This window comes from Muntiacus reevesi, chromosome 1, assembly GCF_963930625.1.
Source record: "Muntiacus reevesi chromosome 1, mMunRee1.1, whole genome shotgun sequence".
Taxonomy (NCBI): Eukaryota; Metazoa; Chordata; class Mammalia; order Artiodactyla; family Cervidae; genus Muntiacus; species Muntiacus reevesi.
In genome coordinates, this window is record NC_089249.1 from 64,403,424 (window position 1) to 64,423,310 (window position 19,887).

The 19,887-nt window shown below is 37.9% G+C and overlaps 1 protein-coding gene across 1 annotated transcript in view; it reads left to right on the forward strand.

The window, feature by feature from the left end:
- Nucleotides 1-19,887, forward strand: part of POU2F1 (POU class 2 homeobox 1) — a 196,050-nt gene that overhangs the window by 164,955 nt on the left and 11,208 nt on the right. The window contains exons 11-15 of the mRNA XM_065946267.1: nt 19-164; nt 627-806; nt 2,282-2,387; nt 16,920-17,265; nt 18,272-18,360. Of these exons, the coding sequence (XP_065802339.1) occupies nt 19-164; nt 627-806; nt 2,282-2,387; nt 16,920-17,265; nt 18,272-18,360 (867 nt within the window). The remainder of the gene's footprint in view (nt 1-18; nt 165-626; nt 807-2,281; nt 2,388-16,919; nt 17,266-18,271; nt 18,361-19,887) is intronic.

The window sequence follows — 19,887 nt, forward strand, 5'->3', positions numbered from 1 at the left end:
TTTTCTTCTTTCTTACAGAGAACCTCTCATCTGATTCAGCTCTCTCCAGCCCAAGTGCCCTGAATTCTCCAGGGATGGGAATTGAGGGCTTGAACCGTAGGAGGAAGAAACGCACCAGCATAGAGACCAACATTCGTGTGGCCTTAGAGAAGAGTTTCTTGGAGGTTAGTGAGGATTTTACTTTTCATGTACATGGGATTATCTGTGTAATACTAATGTTATGTACAGGGAAAACACAAGTAGTTTGGTTTGGCTAAATTCTACTGTTTGGAACCAGAACTCTTGCCTTCCTCACGTTGTCTAAATGAGATTATGTGTGTGAAGCACTGGAAAAATTCTTAAATTCCCAGTAATAAATAAAGCATTAATTTCATTCATGATTAATTGCCCTTACAAATATACATATATATATTCAAGAATAATATTCTAAGTTAACATGACTGCATTTAATAAATGTATGTTTATTAGAATATAGAAGTTTTTTGTTAGAAGTGGAGTGATATGGCCCTGTATAGCCCAACTTTTCTCTTGTTTCTCCTTCCATTTGCTTATTCATTTAATGACATGGTTATGCCTGTAGTTCAGAAAGTTTTTCCAACAGATGAGTTTATTTTTTTCCCCTTCAGAATCAAAAGCCTACCTCGGAAGAAATCACCATGATTGCTGATCAACTTAACATGGAAAAGGAGGTAATACGTGTTTGGTTTTGTAACCGCCGCCAGAAGGAAAAAAGAATCAACCCACCTAGCAGTGGTGGGACCAGCAGCTCGCCTATCAAAGCAGTTTTCCCCAGCCCAGCCTCACTGGTAAGGATGGGATGCAAGGGCGCATGCTCAAGGGCCAATGTTTACATTATGAATGACCTATCAGATGAATTTATATCATTATAAGAATCTGTTTTATATATTCATGTTGAATAAAGGTATATTTTAAATGTTACCAAAGTAATGAAATCTCTTGGGTTGTTAACCCAAGAACTTAACTGATCTTTCTTTTTTAAACAGTTTTCATCTTTCCTATTTCATTGCAGTTCCATTCTCTTCTCTGCTATAGTTTATTAGGTATAACTGGGAGTCAGTTTGCAGCTAATTTCAGTTATGTAAAAAATGGTTGCTCTTTATTCTTTTTGGGTTCTAAAGGCTCAATTTATTAAACTTTTACTTACATGGTTAAGTGACAATAAATTCCCAGATAACCTTTCACTCTGAGTTTGTATTGATGTGGGCCTTTTGTTTGTAACCTTATTGAGTCCTCTGCTCTTAGCGTTAAAATAGTATTGCTAGACTGAAGGGACGTATAGTTGTCATGTGACTCGCTTGATCTTTAGGATAATTGTGAATGTGATGCCATGTTTCCAACCAGGATTCCAAAGATGGGGGTCTTGTTGAGTTTGCGTTTCTGATACTTTCTTGTTAATTTATTTCTAATTTAATATTACTCCATGCCAAGGAGACTTTTCAAACTAAAGTCATCGTTAATAGCACTTCCTAGTTTGTTAAGTGAAAGCTTTGATTGTTAACTGGTAAGACTTTAATCATAAAGTTCATGAGATAGTAATTATGAAAATGATAGTATTAGGTAGTTTTGTTTTATGTACATGACTTTTGTATTTTGGATTTATTTGTACTAGAAGGAGGAAGGGAGGAGGGATAGAAGGATAGAAGGAAAGCAGTATTTCCTACTTTAGTGTATCAATATGTATGTTAGTTCAAAAAAAGAAACTGTCCATTTTTAAAAATTTGTTTTATATTCTTTCCATAATGAGATTTCATTAAAAACAAAATCAAGACAGTCTTGCCCCCACATAGCTGAAAATAGAAGTAATAAACAAGAACTCCAAATTCTATGATCCCCTTGAAGAGTTTTCTTGTTTAGATCACTTATAATGGTGTAGTATTTTTTAATGATTTAGAGTATTATTCAATGTAACTGAAATATGGGAATTTTTTAATTAATTTCTTATTAAAACTTGGACAAAGCCATTTGTAATATTAGTGAAAAACCATCTACTGAAAGCAGTCTTTCAACATAAGTCAGTTTTCTCAATTCCAAGATCAGAGAGTAATTAACAAAATCATTTCTTTTTGGACACTTTAAGTTTTCTCAATTCCAAGATCAGAGAGTAATTAACAAAATCATTTCTTTTTGGACACTTTAATTTTATTCTGTTGTATCTGGAATTTTAAAAATGTTTATAGGAAAAATAAATCTACAGTATGGACTTAAATTTTTGAATTTTGGTTTTTAAATGCTTTTGCATGTTTTCACTTGCGACCTCTAGGTGGCAACCACACCCAGCCTTGTGACGAGCAGCGCAGCAACTACCCTCACCGTCAATCCAGTCCTCCCTTTAACCAGCGCTGCGGTGACTAACCTCTCTGTTACAGGTAAGTGGCAGCCAGGCTGTGCGGCTGTGAGGCAAACAGGAGGCCCACGATAAGTTTCTGTGAGAATATGCCATTAGATTGTAAACTAAGGTTTTAACTAAAAATATATATTGCTTTTTTAAAAGAAAAGTTATATGTGAAAACCTGAACTCTTAAAAAAGTATCAGGCATAATACATTTTTCCAGAAAGAATGCTTTCACATAAAGATTTTATCTTTTTTTCTTTCCCACATTAGTTTGTCTTTTACATTGCTCCTCAGCATTACTTTTTTTTCTTTTTTTTCGGCTGTGCCATGCAGCAGGATTTTAGTTCCCCATCTAGGGATTGAACCTGCAGTGGAAGCACCAAGTTTTAACCACTGGGCCACCAGGGAAGGCCCAGAGTTACTTTTTTTCCAATTAACTTCTCCTCCCCTTAAAAATGTGTAATAGGTTCATCTTTTTGCATTCAGGAAAACATCCAAATTCAACATGAATTCATAAACTGTTTACAGTCTGGAACTTATCTTCCACTCATCTTTTCTCCATCCTATCCTCAGAACACAAGAAGGATCCTCCGTACCTTTGTAAACATCCCACAGTGTAAAATGTCCATCCTAGCCTTCACTTCTTTCTGTTAGTGATGAAACTACTCCAGCTTAGATATCAGTTCTTCTTGGATGTATACTGCTTAGCTACTCCAGGAAATTATTTCCACCTGCCTATATTATAAACAATTTTTATACCGCTTTCTTTTCCAATAGACTTTGTACATCTCAAAAGATGTGACTATCATTTTTGAAATGTCAGTGCCTAGCTTAGTGTTTGACACATTCATGGTAAAAATGAGTAAATATTTTCTGTTAAATGGCACATTTTCCAGATACATCTAAAATAAATTAGTATTGTCATCAGAAGTTTCTTAGTGATAAATACTGCAGAAGACATTCTCTAGTTATTCACCAGGCTGATATATATGCTAGTAAATCATTGGATAGATTTATGATCTTTCATAATCAAGCTTAAATTTAACCTGGAGTTGGGAAATTTGATTTTTTCCACTCATATTTTAAGTGACTTAACCATGATGTAAAAATTGGATTAAATGGTTTTATGTAGTTATTAAATTTCTAAGTTAGAAAATTTCATAATATTGTTTATTCAGAGCAGTACCTTTGATAACTTTTGGGCCTTTGACCTCTTTGAAAATTCAGTGAAAGCTATAAACTTTTCCTCTCACAAAATAAACATACTCAGTTTTTAGTAAAATACAAGGTTTATAAATGACAAACCTCATCAGCTCTCACCTTACCAAGGCTTGCCATTTCTGGATGTCTTAGAGGTGAATTAAATCTTGTGTTCCAGAGTGTATCGTATTCAGCACCTTAACTTAATATGCAAACTGTTGGTGATCAGTTGCTATTGTGTTGGTCACCAGGAACATGAAATTCCTGCCTCTGCGGCAGTTACTGTCTACCCTAACTGCATTAACTGGTAAATTGTGTACTTTACCTTCCAAACAAATTATAAGTCATATTACATTAGGTTTAAAGATACGCTTCTATTAAAAAAAAAATCATAATAGTTCAGACATTAAGAACAAGTAGGTTTGCAGATTTCATAAAATGGCACATTAAATGGCATTTCTTAAATGGCACAAATCTGAAGCAAAAGGTAATTTTAAGAAGATATACATACTCAAAATTAGCTGGAAATTAAAAAAAAAATTTTTTTTGGTGATCTTAACTGACTAATCAAATTCTCTTAAACTCAACTACTTGACCCATTTATGTACATTTAATTATGACAATTTTCTGAAATGTTAGTAACTGTTGGAATGAAATTTTTCTTTAATCATTAAAATTTTTAACATGGGAAATTCAAATAGGAAAGACAAAGTCATCATGAGTACTGTTTTTATACATTTTTTATGTGTACATAGATGTACAATTCTAATAGTATTTACAGTGTATCCTGCTTTTTTTTTTAACTTAATATCTTTTAACATCTTCCTCTGTTACTATAGTCTTTACTTTTCTAGTTTTGATTTGCCTTAATATCAAATGCTCGTACTGTAATTTCATAAACATTTCTATATGCTGACATCATGGTTAAGTTCTATAAAAGGTAGCCAACTTTTCCAGTTTGAGCCCTGCAAATATTAAATCCCAGGAAACTTCTCAAGTCTGTAAGCCACATAACTAGCCTTGCTTGTTCACTGTTGTATTTCTCATGTCCAGCACACCACCTAGAGTGTAAGATGCCTAGTAATTATTAAATGAATGAAGTTTTCACTATTATGAATACTATAATGAACACTTTTGTGCATACAGCTTTTTCTTTAATTTTTTTAACATTATTTCAGATGTATAGAAAAGTTATAAGAATAGTTTAAAGAAATCCCAAATCTCTTCCTTACATTTTCCAAATATTAAAATTTTACTGTATTTGCTTCCTCTCTTCCTTTTCCCCTTTCTGTGTGTTTCTCTTCCTGTGTTTGTGTATGTGGTTTTTTTTCTAAACTTTTTTTTTTCTGAACTGTTTTTAAGAGCAGATTACAGATATGCCCCCTGTACCCCTAATACTTTACTATATATTTCTTAATAAGCAAGAAATTCTATATATAACCAGAGTAGTTACAAAACATCAGGTTATTAACATTGACTCAATTACTATTATCTAGTAAATAGCTCCCATTCAGATTTTGCCAGTTGGAGCAGTAATGTTCCTTACAGCAAAATGTAATGTTCCTTACAGCAAAAGAGAATCTGAGGTCATGTATCACACTTGGTTGTTGTGTCTCTTTAGTTTCATTTGGTTTGGGACAATTTGAATCTTTGTGTTTTGTGGCATTGATATTTTTGAAGAGTATAGTTAGTTATTTTGTAGAATGTCCCTTAATTTGAGTATCTGATGTTTTGTCATGGTTAGATTCAGATTATGTACTTTGGGCAGGAATCCCACAGAAGTGATGTTGAGTCCCTCTTTGTGCATTATGTGGAGATGTGTGCTGTTGATTAGTCCCAATGTTATTAACTTTGGTAATTTCATTAAGGTGGTATCTGCCAGATTTTTTCATTGTATAGTTATTGTATATTGTATATTGTTAATGTAATAACATTGTATAGTTATTTTACTCTTTACAGTTAGTATCTTATGAGGAGTTTGAGACTGCAAAAATCCTGTTCCTCAGATGTTTATACACTAGTGTCCATTGGTGATTTTTGCCTGAATTTATGTTATTCTGACTCTCATATAGTTTCATCATTTCTTTTACATTTATTAGTTGGCTTTCAACTCTAAGGATGAACTTTTCCTTTTCCTCTATGTATCTATCTGTATCAGTGTGGACTCAGAAATTCTTTCTGCATTCAATAGGTTACAATCCTACTATCACTTTTTATTTATTATTCAGATTTTCCAGATTTAGCCAAAGGGAACTACTTCAGAGTGGCTTCTGTGCCCTTTTGACATGTCCCTAGCATTCTTTGAGTACTTCCTGATTTTTTTGGCACACATGATGTTCAACCTTATCTTAAAGTTTCTCTGCCTCTTGCCTAGAATCAGCCTCCTTAAAATCCCTAAATTCATACTGATGTCTCCAGTTCCAATCCAATACCCTCTAGTTCATTGTTTTCTATCCTAATCTCTTTCCATATTTTAACTCAGTGACAGTAACCTGGCTTCCATTATCAACAGTTACAAGTTACTTAATTGCACAATCCTATAGTGAAAAGAAAGGGATTTCAAAATTGCTAACTCATGCCTCTGAAAAGACCGACTAATTCAGTTCAGTTTAGAGTTCTTGTCTTAAGCCTAAAGACATGACGTCCAAATACTGTGTTCAAAAGTTATCTGGGTTAGTTCTTATATGCCCTTCAGTATATTTACGTTATTCATTTGAAATTCCATTTAATTTATTTTTTGTTCATATAAATTAGTGTTTATCCTTCCATCCTTGTGATTTTTTTAAAGAATATGAGATACTAACTGTTTTATAAGTCAAGACTATACAAAAAGTTCTCCTTAGAAAAATGTCATTCCTTTCTATCATAATTCTCTGTATCCTTTCTGTCCCATTCCCACTTGTGCCATTCCTGTGTACTTAGGTGACCTTTTTTTGCTTAACAGATATTCTGAAAATCACTCCACATTAGTTCATGGAAATCTTCATTATTTTGTTTCATTGTGGCAGAGTACTCCATTATGTGGTTATGCTACATTTTAACTCCTTTCCTATTGTATGGACATTGAATTTGTTTCCAATATTTTTAAATTATTGACCATGCTGCAGGAATAACCATGTGGATAAGTATTTTTGTACTGTTGGAAATGTGTCTTGAGGGTAAATTTCAAACTGTAGAATTGCTGAGTCAAAAGGTAACTATGTAGTTTTGTTGGATACTATCAAATAGCCTTCCAAAAGGAGTGTACTTATTTTCAGTCCCACTAATAATACATGAGAGGGCCAGCTTCCCCATAGCCTATGCACTCTTTAATTTTTGCCAGTCTGATATGTGAGAAGTTATATCTAGGTGTACTTTGCTTTTTTATTTTTGGCTGTGCTGGGTCTTTATTGCTGCGCATGGCTTTCTCTGGTTGTGGTGCACGGACTTCTCCTTGCAGTGGGGCAGGGGCTCTGGAACATGCGGGCTCAGCAGCTGCAGTTCAAGGGTGTTGTATTGCGCAGGCTCAGTAGTTGTGGTAGAAAGATGTGGCTGCCCCTGTGGCCTGTGGAATCTTCTGGACCAGGGATGGAACCCACATCCACCACACTGGCAGGTGGATTCTTAACCTCTGACCACCAGGGAGGTTCTCTCAGTGTACTTTAAATTTCAGTTTTCTGATCATGTAAAGTTGAACATCATTTCATATACTTAAGAGTCATTTTTCATCTTTTGTAACAGTGAAATAGGTTTTATTTCACATCAATTGATCAGTATTGCACAGACTAGAAATTCCAGCTGAGGGAAGTGGTCAGAGCAGACATTGTTGTCATTTTTACAACCATTAGTTTTATGTTGGTGCATAACAATTGCTAAAACTTAGTGGCCTAAATCAATACTCATTTATTATCCCACGTATAGGTTGGAAGTTTAGGCATAGATTAGAGCTAAGTCCTCTGCTCAGGGATTTACCAGGCTGAAGCTAAGATGTTGGCTGGGGCTGTGACCTCGTATGACGACCAAGATCTTCTAAGTTCGTTAGTTTTCAGAATTCTATCCATATGGTTATAGAACTGAAGGCCCCCCCCTCCTCTTTTCTTTTTGGCTGGCTGTGAGCTAGATCACTCAAATCCCACAGGCTAACCCCAAGTCCTAGCTCCATGACCTTAAACATGGCAGCTTCTTCAAAAGCAACATGAAAATCTCTATCCAGTCAGCTGCTACAGAGAATCTTATAAATATAAGGTAATCAGTCCTCTCATCTTTGTCATACGATATAATCCAGTTAAAAGAGTAGTTATTGCATCCCCCATCATATTCACAGATCTACCTGTTCTTAAGAGATGGGGATTATACATCAAGATTTTGATGTTTTTTTTTAAAGAGTTTTTGAGTTGGTTTTGGCAGGCAGATAGATTACTACAGATTAGCCTGACCCTTTCAAGATTTATTTTTTAAGCTTTACTAGATTGGCCCTAAAGTAGCCTTCACTAGTTTAAGGTGTGACCCTCCTGGGGTCTCTAATGAATGCCCAACTCAATAGCGTCTCCTCTCTGTGTAGTTAGACACGGAGGATCTCCTTGTCCTGCATGAATTCCAAGGATCATTCGGTTTACATCCTCCCTGCTTGGACTCATGGTGTTTCCCTGTGCATGTGTAATTTAGTATTCAACTATAGATTCTAGGAAACCCCGTTGTACATTTCTAGAGAGACTTCTCTGGTTTCTTCCCTCCCACTACCCTCTCCTGCAGACTCCAGCCATTTTGGCGTTCAGCCGTAGTTTTCGTCTCCTTGAGTCAGTGAAATCGCTGTGCTCTACTTAGTTTCCTCCCCTGGTACAGAGGTTTGAAAAGCACTTCCAGGGACTTCCGTGGTGGTGCAGTGGTTAGGAACCCACCTGCCGATGCAGATCAACTGCTGAGCCTGCATTCTGCAGCGCCTAAAGCCCTTGTGCCCGAGGCCGCCACAGCGAGGAGCCCGCGCTCCACAGCAGGCGAGGCCGCCACAGCGAGGAGCCCGCGCTCCACAGCAGGCGAGGCCGCCACAGCGAGGAGCCCGCGCTCCACAGCAGGCGAGGCCGCCACAGTGAGGAGCCCGCGCTCCCCAGCAGGTGAGCCCGCGGTCCACAGCAGGCGAGGCCGCCACAGCGAGGAGCCCGCGCTCCACAGCAGGCGAGGCCGCCACAGTGAGGAGCCCGCGCTCCACACAGGCGAGCCCGCGCTCCACAGCAGGCGAGGCCGCCACAGCGAGGAGCCCGCGCTCCACACAGGCGAGCCCGCGCTCCACAGCAGGCGAGGCCGCCACAGTGAGGAGCCCGCGCTCCACAGCAGGCGAGACTGCCATAGCGAGGAGCCCACGCACCCCAGCGAAGGGCAGCCCCGCTCACCATAGCCGGAGAACACTCATGCAGAGTTGGTGAAGACCCAGTGCCGCCCAAAAGAAGCAAACAGAGGTGCTTACAAATACAGGGCCCACGTCATTTGTTTCTCTTTCTTCAGGGATCACAGCACTGTGCTGCTTATCTCTTCATACTTAAAACAGTTTCTCATGTTCCTCTATTCTTATTATGGTATAAGGGTAAGTTTGCTATCCTTACTGTTACTGTCAAAGGCAAAACATTAAATTAGCAGTCAGAATTTATAACTCTGACAAAGTCTAGGGTGAGCCCCCACCGTGGTGTCTGTCTCATAGTGTTCATGGTTTTGTAACTGTCTTGTTAGCAGACTTACTCTAGAGACCCACCTCACCAGTCAGGTAACTGGGGGTGACCTCTAACATTGAGGTTGACCTTTACGCAACAGTCAGAAAGAAGCTGGGCATTTAGTCTAGAGCAGCAAGCAAATTCTGCCAAATGCTTTTTTCCAACAATCCAGGTGAACTTGGTAACATACTCTTCCCCAGTTATGCCAACAAAATGGAACAGTTTGGCTGGTACCTTTATTGTGGCCTTGCAGAGGACCATCTAGGCTGTGCTTGCACACCTGACCCACAGAAACTATAAGATAGTAAATGTATGTTGTTTTATGTTGCTAAGTTTGTAGTACTTTGTTAAATAGCAATAGAAAGTGAGTATGATAATATTGGACCGGTTTAGTCGCTCAGTCTTGTCTGGCTCTTTGCAACCCTATGGACTGTAGCTCACCAGGCACCTGTGTCCATGGGATTTCCCAGGTAAAAATACTGGAATGGATTGCCATTTCCTTTTCCAAGGGATCTTCTCAAGCCAGGGATCGAACCCACCTCTACTGCATTGCAGGTGGATTCTTTACAACTGAGCCAGCAGGGAAGCCCACAATAGTATTAAATTTGCATAAATATTGTTCAAAGCCATCCCATGATAGGGTAAAAAAAAAAAATGTAATCTTCTGGCACTTAAACCCTGCTCCTTGAAAGAGAAGATTACAAGAGTCAGATGTCAAATGGATTTTGTTTTCTTCCTCTTGTCAGCTCAAAATCATGTCCTGTTTTAGTTTTATTCCTGTTTCGACCATAACTTTCTTATTATAGCCTCTTTTGCTCTGACATTTCTATATTGCGTTTCTTTTTTTCTGTTGACAAAAATAGCATCTTCTTTCACTCATATTATTTATGAAAGTCATTCAATATCTTATAGTTTATCTAATGCACTCTACTTTCTTTCTAAAGATTTTCTCCTTGGGGTTCTTATGATTGGTTAATTTAACTTCTTTTCATTGTGTTCCTGAGTTAAATTCAATATTTCTGGTAAACTTTTCTAGAATAGAAAATGAATGATCATGACTGTTCTGCTCCAGAAAGATACCTATTCTTATGTGTCTTTAAGAACTTGTAAAAATTCCGCAGCCCTTAATAATCTCAACTAAACATGCTCTGCCTCAAATTCTTATTGCAAAATAATGTTTCATAGTAAACCATATGCAGCCCCATAGCTGTTATCAGTCTCTCCCTGTTCACTCCTCCAGTATCCATGGCAATGACTAGTCTACTCTGTCTCTATGGATTTGCCTGTCTCAGACAAATATAAATGGAGTCATATAATATGACCTTCTATTTCCAAGGTTTATCCATGTTGCAAAGTAATGTTGGAACTTCATTCCTTTTAATGATTGAGTGGTATTTCATTGTGTGGATATACCATATTCTGTTTATTATACGAGTAGATGGACATTTGAGTTACGCACAGCTTGGGGCCATTTTCAATACTGTTGATATGAGTATGCATTTACAAGTTTTAATGTGGTTATATGTTTTCATTTCTCTAGGGTAGATATTTAGGAGTTGAATTGCTGCATTATGCAGCATACCAGAATATTATAAACAACTTAAGCCCCCCAAAATTAGGTGACTTAGATGAAATGAACAAATTTTGAGGAAGACACGAATTACCAAAACTGACTCAGCAAGAAATAGAAAGCCTTTAAAACACCTAAAACAAGTAAATGAACCAAAAAGAAGTGCCTAAACTCTGAGGCTGTAACAGTGAATTCTATCAGATATTTTAGGAAAAAGTAAGAGTTAATCTTTAGCAGTCTCCTCCAGAAGATAGAGGAGGAACAACTCATTGAAGGAAGCCGATATTACCTTGATGTTAAAGTCAAACAAAGATACCATAAGAAAAAGATTATAAACCCATATCACTCATGAAAATGTACACAGAAGTCCTCAACAAAATCTTAACAAGTCAAATCTAGCAACATATAAAAAAGATTATATATGACCAAGGAGTTATCCCAGGAATAAAAAGTTGGCTTAATAATTGAACATAATTTAATGTAATACACCATAGTAATAGAAGACCAAATTCTCATGATCATCTTACTAGATACAGAAAAAGCATTTGACAAAATCCAACACCCATTCATGGTTAAAAAAACCTGGAATAGAAGAAGGCTTCCTAACCTGATAAAGAGCATCAACTGAAAAACCTACAGCTAACAGCATCTTAAATGGGAAGGACTGAATGTTTTCCCCCCTAACATTGGGAACAAAGGAAGAATGTTTGTTCTAACAGATTTCTAATTGGTCTAGTTATAGCCAGTTTAACAATGGAAAAAAATTTTAAACATCCAGTTTGAAAGGGGAGAAGTTAAAACTGTCTTTTTTTCTTCATCATCCTATATGTATAAAATTCCCAGGGAGTTCATTCAGCAAAAAAAAAAATTCTTAGAACTCAATAGTACGGGACTATCTTTCCTGGTGCAATGGATAAGAATCTGCCTGCCAATGCAAGGGACATGGCTTCAACCCCTGGTCTAGGAGGATCCCACATGCCTCAGAGCAACCAAGCCCGTGCACCACAACTACAGAGCCTGCACTCATAAGAGCCCAGGAGCCACAGCTCCTGAAGCCTGTGCCCTGCAACAGGAGAAGCCACCACAGTGAGCCTGCTGAACTCAGCCACAGCTCCTTCTGAAGCCTGTGCTCTGCAAGGAGCAGTAGCATCCCCTTGCTGCAACTAGAGAAAGCCCACGCAAAGCAGTCTAAATAAATACATAAATAATTTTTTAAAAACTCAATAGTAAGTATATAAGCAACTTGGTTTTTTAAAGGGGCAGAAGATCTTAATATATAATAACATTATATCTAATGTACATTATATTATATTTAATATACATTATAAGGGACAGAAATGGTATGGACCTAACAGAAGCAGAAGATATTAAGAAGAGGTGGCAAGAATACACAGAAGAACTATACAAAAAAGATCTTCATGACCCAGATAACCATGATGGTATGATTACCCACCTAGAACCAGACATCTGGAATGTGAAGTCAAGTGGGCCTTAGGAAGCATCACTATGAACAAAGTTGGTGGAGGTGATGAAATTCCAGTTGAGCTATTTCAAATCCTGAAAGATGATGTTGTGAAAGTGCTGCACTCAATATGCCAGCAAATCTGGAAAACTCAGCTGTGGCCACAGGACAGGAAAAGGTCCATTTTCCTTCCAATCCCAAAGAAAGGCAGTGCCAAAGAATGCTCAGACTACCGCACAATTGCACTCCTCTCACACCTTAGCAAAGTAATGCTCAAAATTCTCCAAGCCAGGCTTCAACAGCATGTGAACAGTGAACTTCCAGATGTTTAAGCTGGGCTTAGAAAAGGCAGAACCAGAGATCAAATTGCCAACATCCTCTGGATCATCAAAAAAACAAAGAGAGTTCCAGAAAAACATCTACTTCTGCTTTACTGACTACACCAAAGCCTTTGACTGTGTGGATCACAACAAACTGTGGAAAATTCTTCACAAGATGGGAACACCAGGCCACCTGACCTGCCTCCTGAGAAATCTGTATGCAGGTCAAGAAGCAAGACTTAGAATTGGACATGGAACAACAGACTGGTTCCAAATCGGGAAAGGAGTACATCAAGGCTGTATATTGTCACCCTGCTTATTTAACTTATATGCAGAGTACATCATGAGAAATGCTAGACTGGATGAAGCACAAGCTGGAATCAAGATTGTTGGGAGAAATATCAATAACCTCAGATATGCAGATGACACCACCCTTATGTCAGAAAGCAAAGAAGAACTAAAGAGCCTCTTGATGAAAGTTAAAGGGGAGAGTGAAAAAATTGGCTTAAAACTCAGCATTCAGAAAACTAAGGTCATGGCATCCAGTCCCATCACTTCATGACAAATAGATGGGGAAATAGTAGTAACAGTGACAGATTTTATTTGAGGGGGCTCCAAAATCACTGCAGATGGTGACTGCAACAATGAAATTAAAAGATGCTTACTCCTTTGAAGGAACGTTATGACCAACCTGGACAGCATATTAAAAAGCAGAGACATTACTTTGTCAACAAAGGTCCATCTAGTCAAGACTATGGTTTTTCCAGTGGTCATGTATGGATTTGAGAGTTGTACTATAAAGAAAGCTGAGCACCGAAGAATTGATGCTTCTGAACTCTTGTGTTGCAGAAGACTCTTGAGAGTCCCTTGGACTGCAAGGAGATCCAACCAGTCAATTCTAAAGGAAATCAGTCCTGAATATACATAGGAAGGACTGATGCTGAAGCTGAAACTTCAATACTTTGGCCACCTGATTCGAAGAACTGACTCCTTGGAAAAGACACTGATGCTGGGAAAGATTGAAGGTGGGAAGAGAAGGGGATGACAGAGGATGAGATGGTTGAATGGCATCACCAACTCGATGGACATGAGTTTGAGTAAACTCTGAGAATTGGTGATAGACAGGGAAGCCTTTGCAGTCCATGGGCTCACAAAGAGTTGGACATAACTGAGCAGCTGAACTGAACTGACAGATTATATCAAAGAAGATATAGGAATGACTAATAAGCACATGAAAAGATGTTCAACATTATTACTCAGAGAAATGCACATCTAAAATCATAATGAGATACTACTTAATACTAGAATGGCTATAATCAGAAAGAGCAAAAATAATAGGTCTTCAAGATGTGGAGAAACTGGAATGTTCATGCATTGTTGGTGGAAATGTAAAATGATATGACCACTTTGGAAAACACTTTGGCAGTGTCTTTAAAAGTTAATCATTAATTTACCATCCTACCCAATAATTCCCCCAAGAGAACAGCAAATGTTTCCACAAAAACTTTTACTCAATGATCATAGCAGCATTATTCATAATAGTAAAAAACTGGAAACAAGCCATTACCCACCAAATGGTGAATGAATTAAACATCATGTGGTCTATCCGTGCAGTGGGGTACTTCTCAGCTAGAAGGAGGTATTGATTCCTACTACAACATGGATAAACCTTGAAAACAGCTTGCTAACTGAAGGAAGCTAGATGCAAAAGACTACAAATCAAATGATTCATTTATATGATGTGTCTGGGAAAGGTAAATCTACAGATCATAAAGCAAATGACTGGAGGCTGTAGGTGGGAACAAGTGTAACTACAGATAGGCACTAGGGATCTTTTTCTGTCATAAACTAGATGGGGGTGATGGCTGTACCACTCTGTCAATGTATTAAAAACCATTGAATTTTATACTTAAATTGGGTCAATTTTAAGGCATATAAATTTTATCTCTCTAAATCTATTTTTTTTTTAAAAAGATGAAATGGGTACTCGCCTTTGCAGTACGTGTACTAAAATTATAACAATACAGAGATAGGGATTAACAAATACTAACTACCATATATAAAATCAGTGAACAGCAAGGATTTATGGTGTAGCTCAGGGAACTATATTCAGTATCCTGTAATTACCTGTAATGGAAAAGAATGGAGGAGAATATATGTGTAGATATAGACATATGTATAACTGAATTACTTTGCTATACACCTGAGCAATATTTAAACCAACTACAATAATTTTTTTTTAATTTAATTAGAAAAGATGAGATGGGAAGCAAGAGGTTATGCCAAACACTATGTATTCTTGCAGATAACTTTCTACTAACCTTGTGAGGTGGATGATGGCATCTTATTTTGTTGTTGAGGACATTGAAGCTCAGCAAACATCAATTCCCTGATCAAAATTGCCCAAGTAATTGAATTGCTAAGAATATAGATAAAAGATACATGTTGATTAAAATGTATGTACTGACTGGGAGAAGTAATTTGAAGATCTTACTAAGTTACTGTACTCTATTGCTCATGACATTCATGGTGAAGACACTTAGGATGTGACTGGAGGATGCGTGAGTGTATGGGTAGTTGCTAAGTTGTCTGGCTCTTTGAGACCTGGTGGACTGTAGCCCATCTTTGTCCATGGGATTTCCCAGGCAAGAACACTGGAGCAGGTTGCAGTTTCCTCCTCCAGGGGATCTTCTCAACCCAGGGATCAAACCCGAGTCCCCTGTGTCTCATTGGAGATTGGCATTGTTAGATTGTGTCTCTTTGGCAGGCACATTTTTTACCATTGTGCCACCTGGGAAGTGGTTGGAAGATAAAACCAGAAAAAATAACTTTGAGTGGTTTCTGGAGTCATTGTCTCTTAGCCTAGCTTAACTTCACTGATGAAATTATTGGAATTTTCTTTGTATACATGCGGGACTTTAACAAATTGACGCTGAGTAGTCTAAAGATGGGAATGGCGAGTGAAGAAAGCATGAAGTGAACGCTACTTTAAGCTTTTGACCCCAAGATATGGGCGATTTCATCTCAGAACTTTGAAAAGAAAGTAGTGCCTATAAGTGAAATCAAGTTAGATAAGGTGAAAAATTGGTCAAGAGAAAATTGAAATTTACTAGCAGTAGAAAAGAAATGAGAAAAGATGTTTACCTTTCTATAGAACAGCGTGCAGGTCTTAGGAGAAGAGTGTCAAAAAGTGAAAAAGTGTATGAATCTGCCAAACATAAGAACCAGCATAGCATCAATAGCCTAGTGACATAAATTGATTTGATAGATTTAGAACCGAATGATGATATTGTGATTAATAGTATCCACAAAGATGTAATTTGTACTTATGGACAGCAAGAGTAAAGAGGAAATCATCTTATATTTTTGAGAAGGGCAGAAAGAAGAGTAAGTAAATCCTCCTTTTTCAGTTAACAGTAAGAAAGGTATGTTTACCTGAATCATTCAGAGACTACATAGCACTTTCGTGTAACGTAATAGGACACGGAGAAAGTAGAATTCAGTACTGAAATAGATGGGATCTAATTTTCTCCTAGCTCTGTGATATGTGAAGAAACGTTTCTTCACAGTAAAATGATGAGAGTTGAATTCTAGATGTTCTTAGTATAGGTCAGAAAAAAGCTTCAACATAGGTTTTAAAAGAACAAAACTGACTGAATTTTTAATACAGCTGTTAATAGAGAAGAGAGTCTTCTACAGCTTAGTGACAGATTGTATCACAGAGAAAGTTTTTATGTAGATCTTTTTTCTAATATGTTGATGGGTTTGAAAGATTTATTTTGATTGGTCTAGTTCTTATTTCTGAAGTATTTTATACTTCTAGACATATGCCTTTTGTTATTTTTGTACTATTTCTGTGAATGTTATTAATATTTATTTTAGTAAAATATACATATTTTTCTTGATTTCATTACTTTGTTTTGATTTTTATAAAGAGACTAAGGAGATTTCTAAATGAAGATGCTTTTCAGAAGCTTGGATTTTTTTGCTTATACATATCTTCTCCAGAGCAATTGTGTTCTATAGTTAGAGCCTCTGTGGGTTTTTTTTTTAATTTTTAATAGGAAATTGGAATTGGAAAGCCATGTTCTCTGTTTCATGGTTAGTTTATTACTCTTGCCTCTTAAAGTAGGATTCATGGCTTTGGTTCTTAAAATGTTTGTTTTTGTGGTTAATTTCCATAGAAGCACTGAACTAGTTTAATAGAAAAGGACATACTTAGATGTTACTGGATGGTAGATTATTCAGTTGATTCTAGAGTATGGCTGAATAAAGCAACCATCCTTCCAAAAACTTTTCCAGAAGGTCACTGTCAAGTGTGATTCTCTTTCAGGCACTACAGATACCACCTCCAACAACACTGCAACCGTGATCTCCACGGCGCCTCCGGCCTCCTCAGCGGTCACCTCCCCCTCTCTGAGCCCCTCCCCTTCTGCCTCAGCCTCCACCTCTGAGGCCTCCAGTGCCAGTGAGACCAGCACGACACAGACCACCTCCGCTCCTCTGGCCGCTCCTCTTGGGGCCAGCCAGGTCATGGTGACAGCATCAGGGCTGCAAACAGCAGCAGCTGCCGCCCTCCAGGGAGCTGCCCAGCTGCCAGCAAATGCCAGTCTTGCTGCCATGGCTGCTGCTGCAGGACTAAACCCAGGCCTGATGGCACCCTCACAGTTTGCAGCTGGGTAAGGCACTTTCTTACCTTGTTTACATCTGAGAAACAACTCGGAGGTCATCCCTAGAGTTACTCATAGGGAATACTTTTCAACACTATCTTAAATGCAAAAGCAAAAAACCTTTAAAGCCATATCTCTTTGAAATAGGTTGCTCTGTCATAGCACAGGGACTTTGACTGTGGTTGGACTAGAGTTTCTTAACACCCTGGAAATCACACTTTTATCCCTAAATGAAGATACCGAACACCAGGCCACTGATTATACCTGAGTGATGGGGCCAGGGAAAAAGCACAGAGTTCCTGGCTCGTATTCTTTTTTGTTGTTGTTGTTTTTGTTTTTATTTTATTTTATTAGTTGGAGGCCAATTACTTCACAACATTTCAGTGGGTTTTGTCATACATTAACACGAATCAGCCATAGAGTTATACTTATTCCCCATCCCGATCCCCCCTCCCACCTCCCTCTCCACCCGACTCCTCTGGGTCCTCCCAGTGCACCAGGCCGGAGCACTCGTCTCATGCATCTCACCCGGGCTAGTGATCTGTTTCACCATAGAAAATATACATGCTGTTCTTTTCTGGCTCGTATTCTTACACTTTTTCCATAAATCTCTCAACTGTCTGCTTTCTCATTCTTAAACATAAATAAGAGATATATAATAATAGGATTCCCAATTTTATAATATCATCAAAAAAAATAAGAATTAGTTTGTAAATATATTCCTTTCTCTGTCATTTTTTTCTCATGTTTTGTAAAAAAGAGAACAAAGTAACTCAAAGAGTCAAAATGACTAAGTTTTACATTTTGTGTGGACCATAACCATGCTTTGCTTTGTATAAGTGAGCATCAAGGAAAGCAGTAATTTGGAAGCAGCATGTAAAGAGTATAAAAAGAGTAGCACATATTCCCCTATACCTCCCACCGGTGTTTTCCTTTTCCTCTGCCCTCTGGGTGTGTGGTCGAGCTGACACGTGTTCTGCGTCACAGTAATGGGTCTGCTCTCCTGGCCTTTCAGTGGTGCCTTGCTCAGCCTCAATCCGGGAACCCTGGGTGGCGCTCTCAGCCCAGCCCTGATGAGCAACAGCACACTGGCAACTATCCAAGGTCAGTAGAACTTTTTCCCTTTCTCTCTTTTTTTCTTAAATGGAGGAAGTCTGCTTTGCTAGAGGTGAAAGTGATATGAAGAGATAGTTGAATTGATAATGCTGACTAACCTAAGGACCAGGAATGTGTTCTTATAAAAAGCTTTGTAAGAGAAATAGAGGTGTCAGTTTGTAAGAACAGGAAATATGCTTAGTGTGGTGTATTAAGAAACCAGGACTGGTACTTGCCTGGCGATCCAGCAGTTAAAACTGCGCTTCCACCACAGGGGACGAAGGTTCCATCCCTGGTCAGGTAACTAAAATCCTGCCGGCTACACAGTGTGGCCAGAAAAACAGAGAAAGAAACCAGGACTTTTATGCTAATATTTATCTTCTTATAATATAGGCTTGGAGGCATTTCTTCCTAAATTTATCTAAATAGTCATCCAAGAACCATCCCCAGGCAAGCTTGACCAAGTAAAACTCCCCAGGCCCCATCCTCACCCTCAAGAGCCATATGCAAGAAGTCTCTGTGACACATTAACGTTGGAGGACATCATGCAGCCTGCAAGAGTACTTTTAATTCTGATTAGGTTCTGCCATTTGTATATCTTCATCATTATAGAGCTTATATTCTCTTGGATTTTAACATCTCTTTCCCAAGCCCAGATGGGTCCCTTTTGGCCTTAGCATGCTGTCTAGTCTAAAATGAGTCTTAAGTCCACTCATTCTATATATTGAAGAGCCTGCTTTGTTTAGTATTTGAGCTTTGTGGTTGAAGATGCTTGCTGTTATGTGATTCAAGGAAACACTTTGAGACATCACTATACTAATCTCAGAATCTTTTCTTAAAAAATAATTCATGCTTAAATGAGAGTTCTTGGAGTCAAAAACAGTTTTTAAACTGCTAAACTTCATTTAGGATTAGTGTTTCATGAATGATGTCTCTACAGTATACTGTAGGCAGTTAGTTCCAGACAAATCCAAAATATCACTTAGATTACCTTACATTATATTGACTTTCTCATTGATTAAATCATATGTGAAATTGCTTCCTGGTTAGATCTATAAAGCTTTTATTTTAAAATGATTTCTTTTTAGAGTCAGATTTGTGATAAATCACTTTTTCTCTTGCATTAATTACAATGTGTCTCTGGTCTGTGGTGATGCTAAAAAGACACAGCTGTGTACCGAAGAGGTACTGTATGGGAAGATCTAGAACTGGACTATGACGCTAAGCCTGGAGTGTCAGAAAATGTCAAGCTGCACCAGGACTCACTGCTCTGTACTCGTTGTGTGATCCTATCCAAAGTCAGGGATGTTACCTCAGTTCCTCTTGCTTTTTTTAATTATGTAAGAAGTCAAATTTTTAATGCCACTAGGAAAAGCCCTCAAATATACATGTGAGGGTGTGATTATATGGGTGAGGGGATTGTGGGGGGTTTTCAGATACAGGAAAAGATAGTCTTTTGAATGGAGTCACTCTAAAGTCAGTAATCTTCATTAAATCAAAATTATTGGATTTAACAGATATTTCTGGGTAGATGAA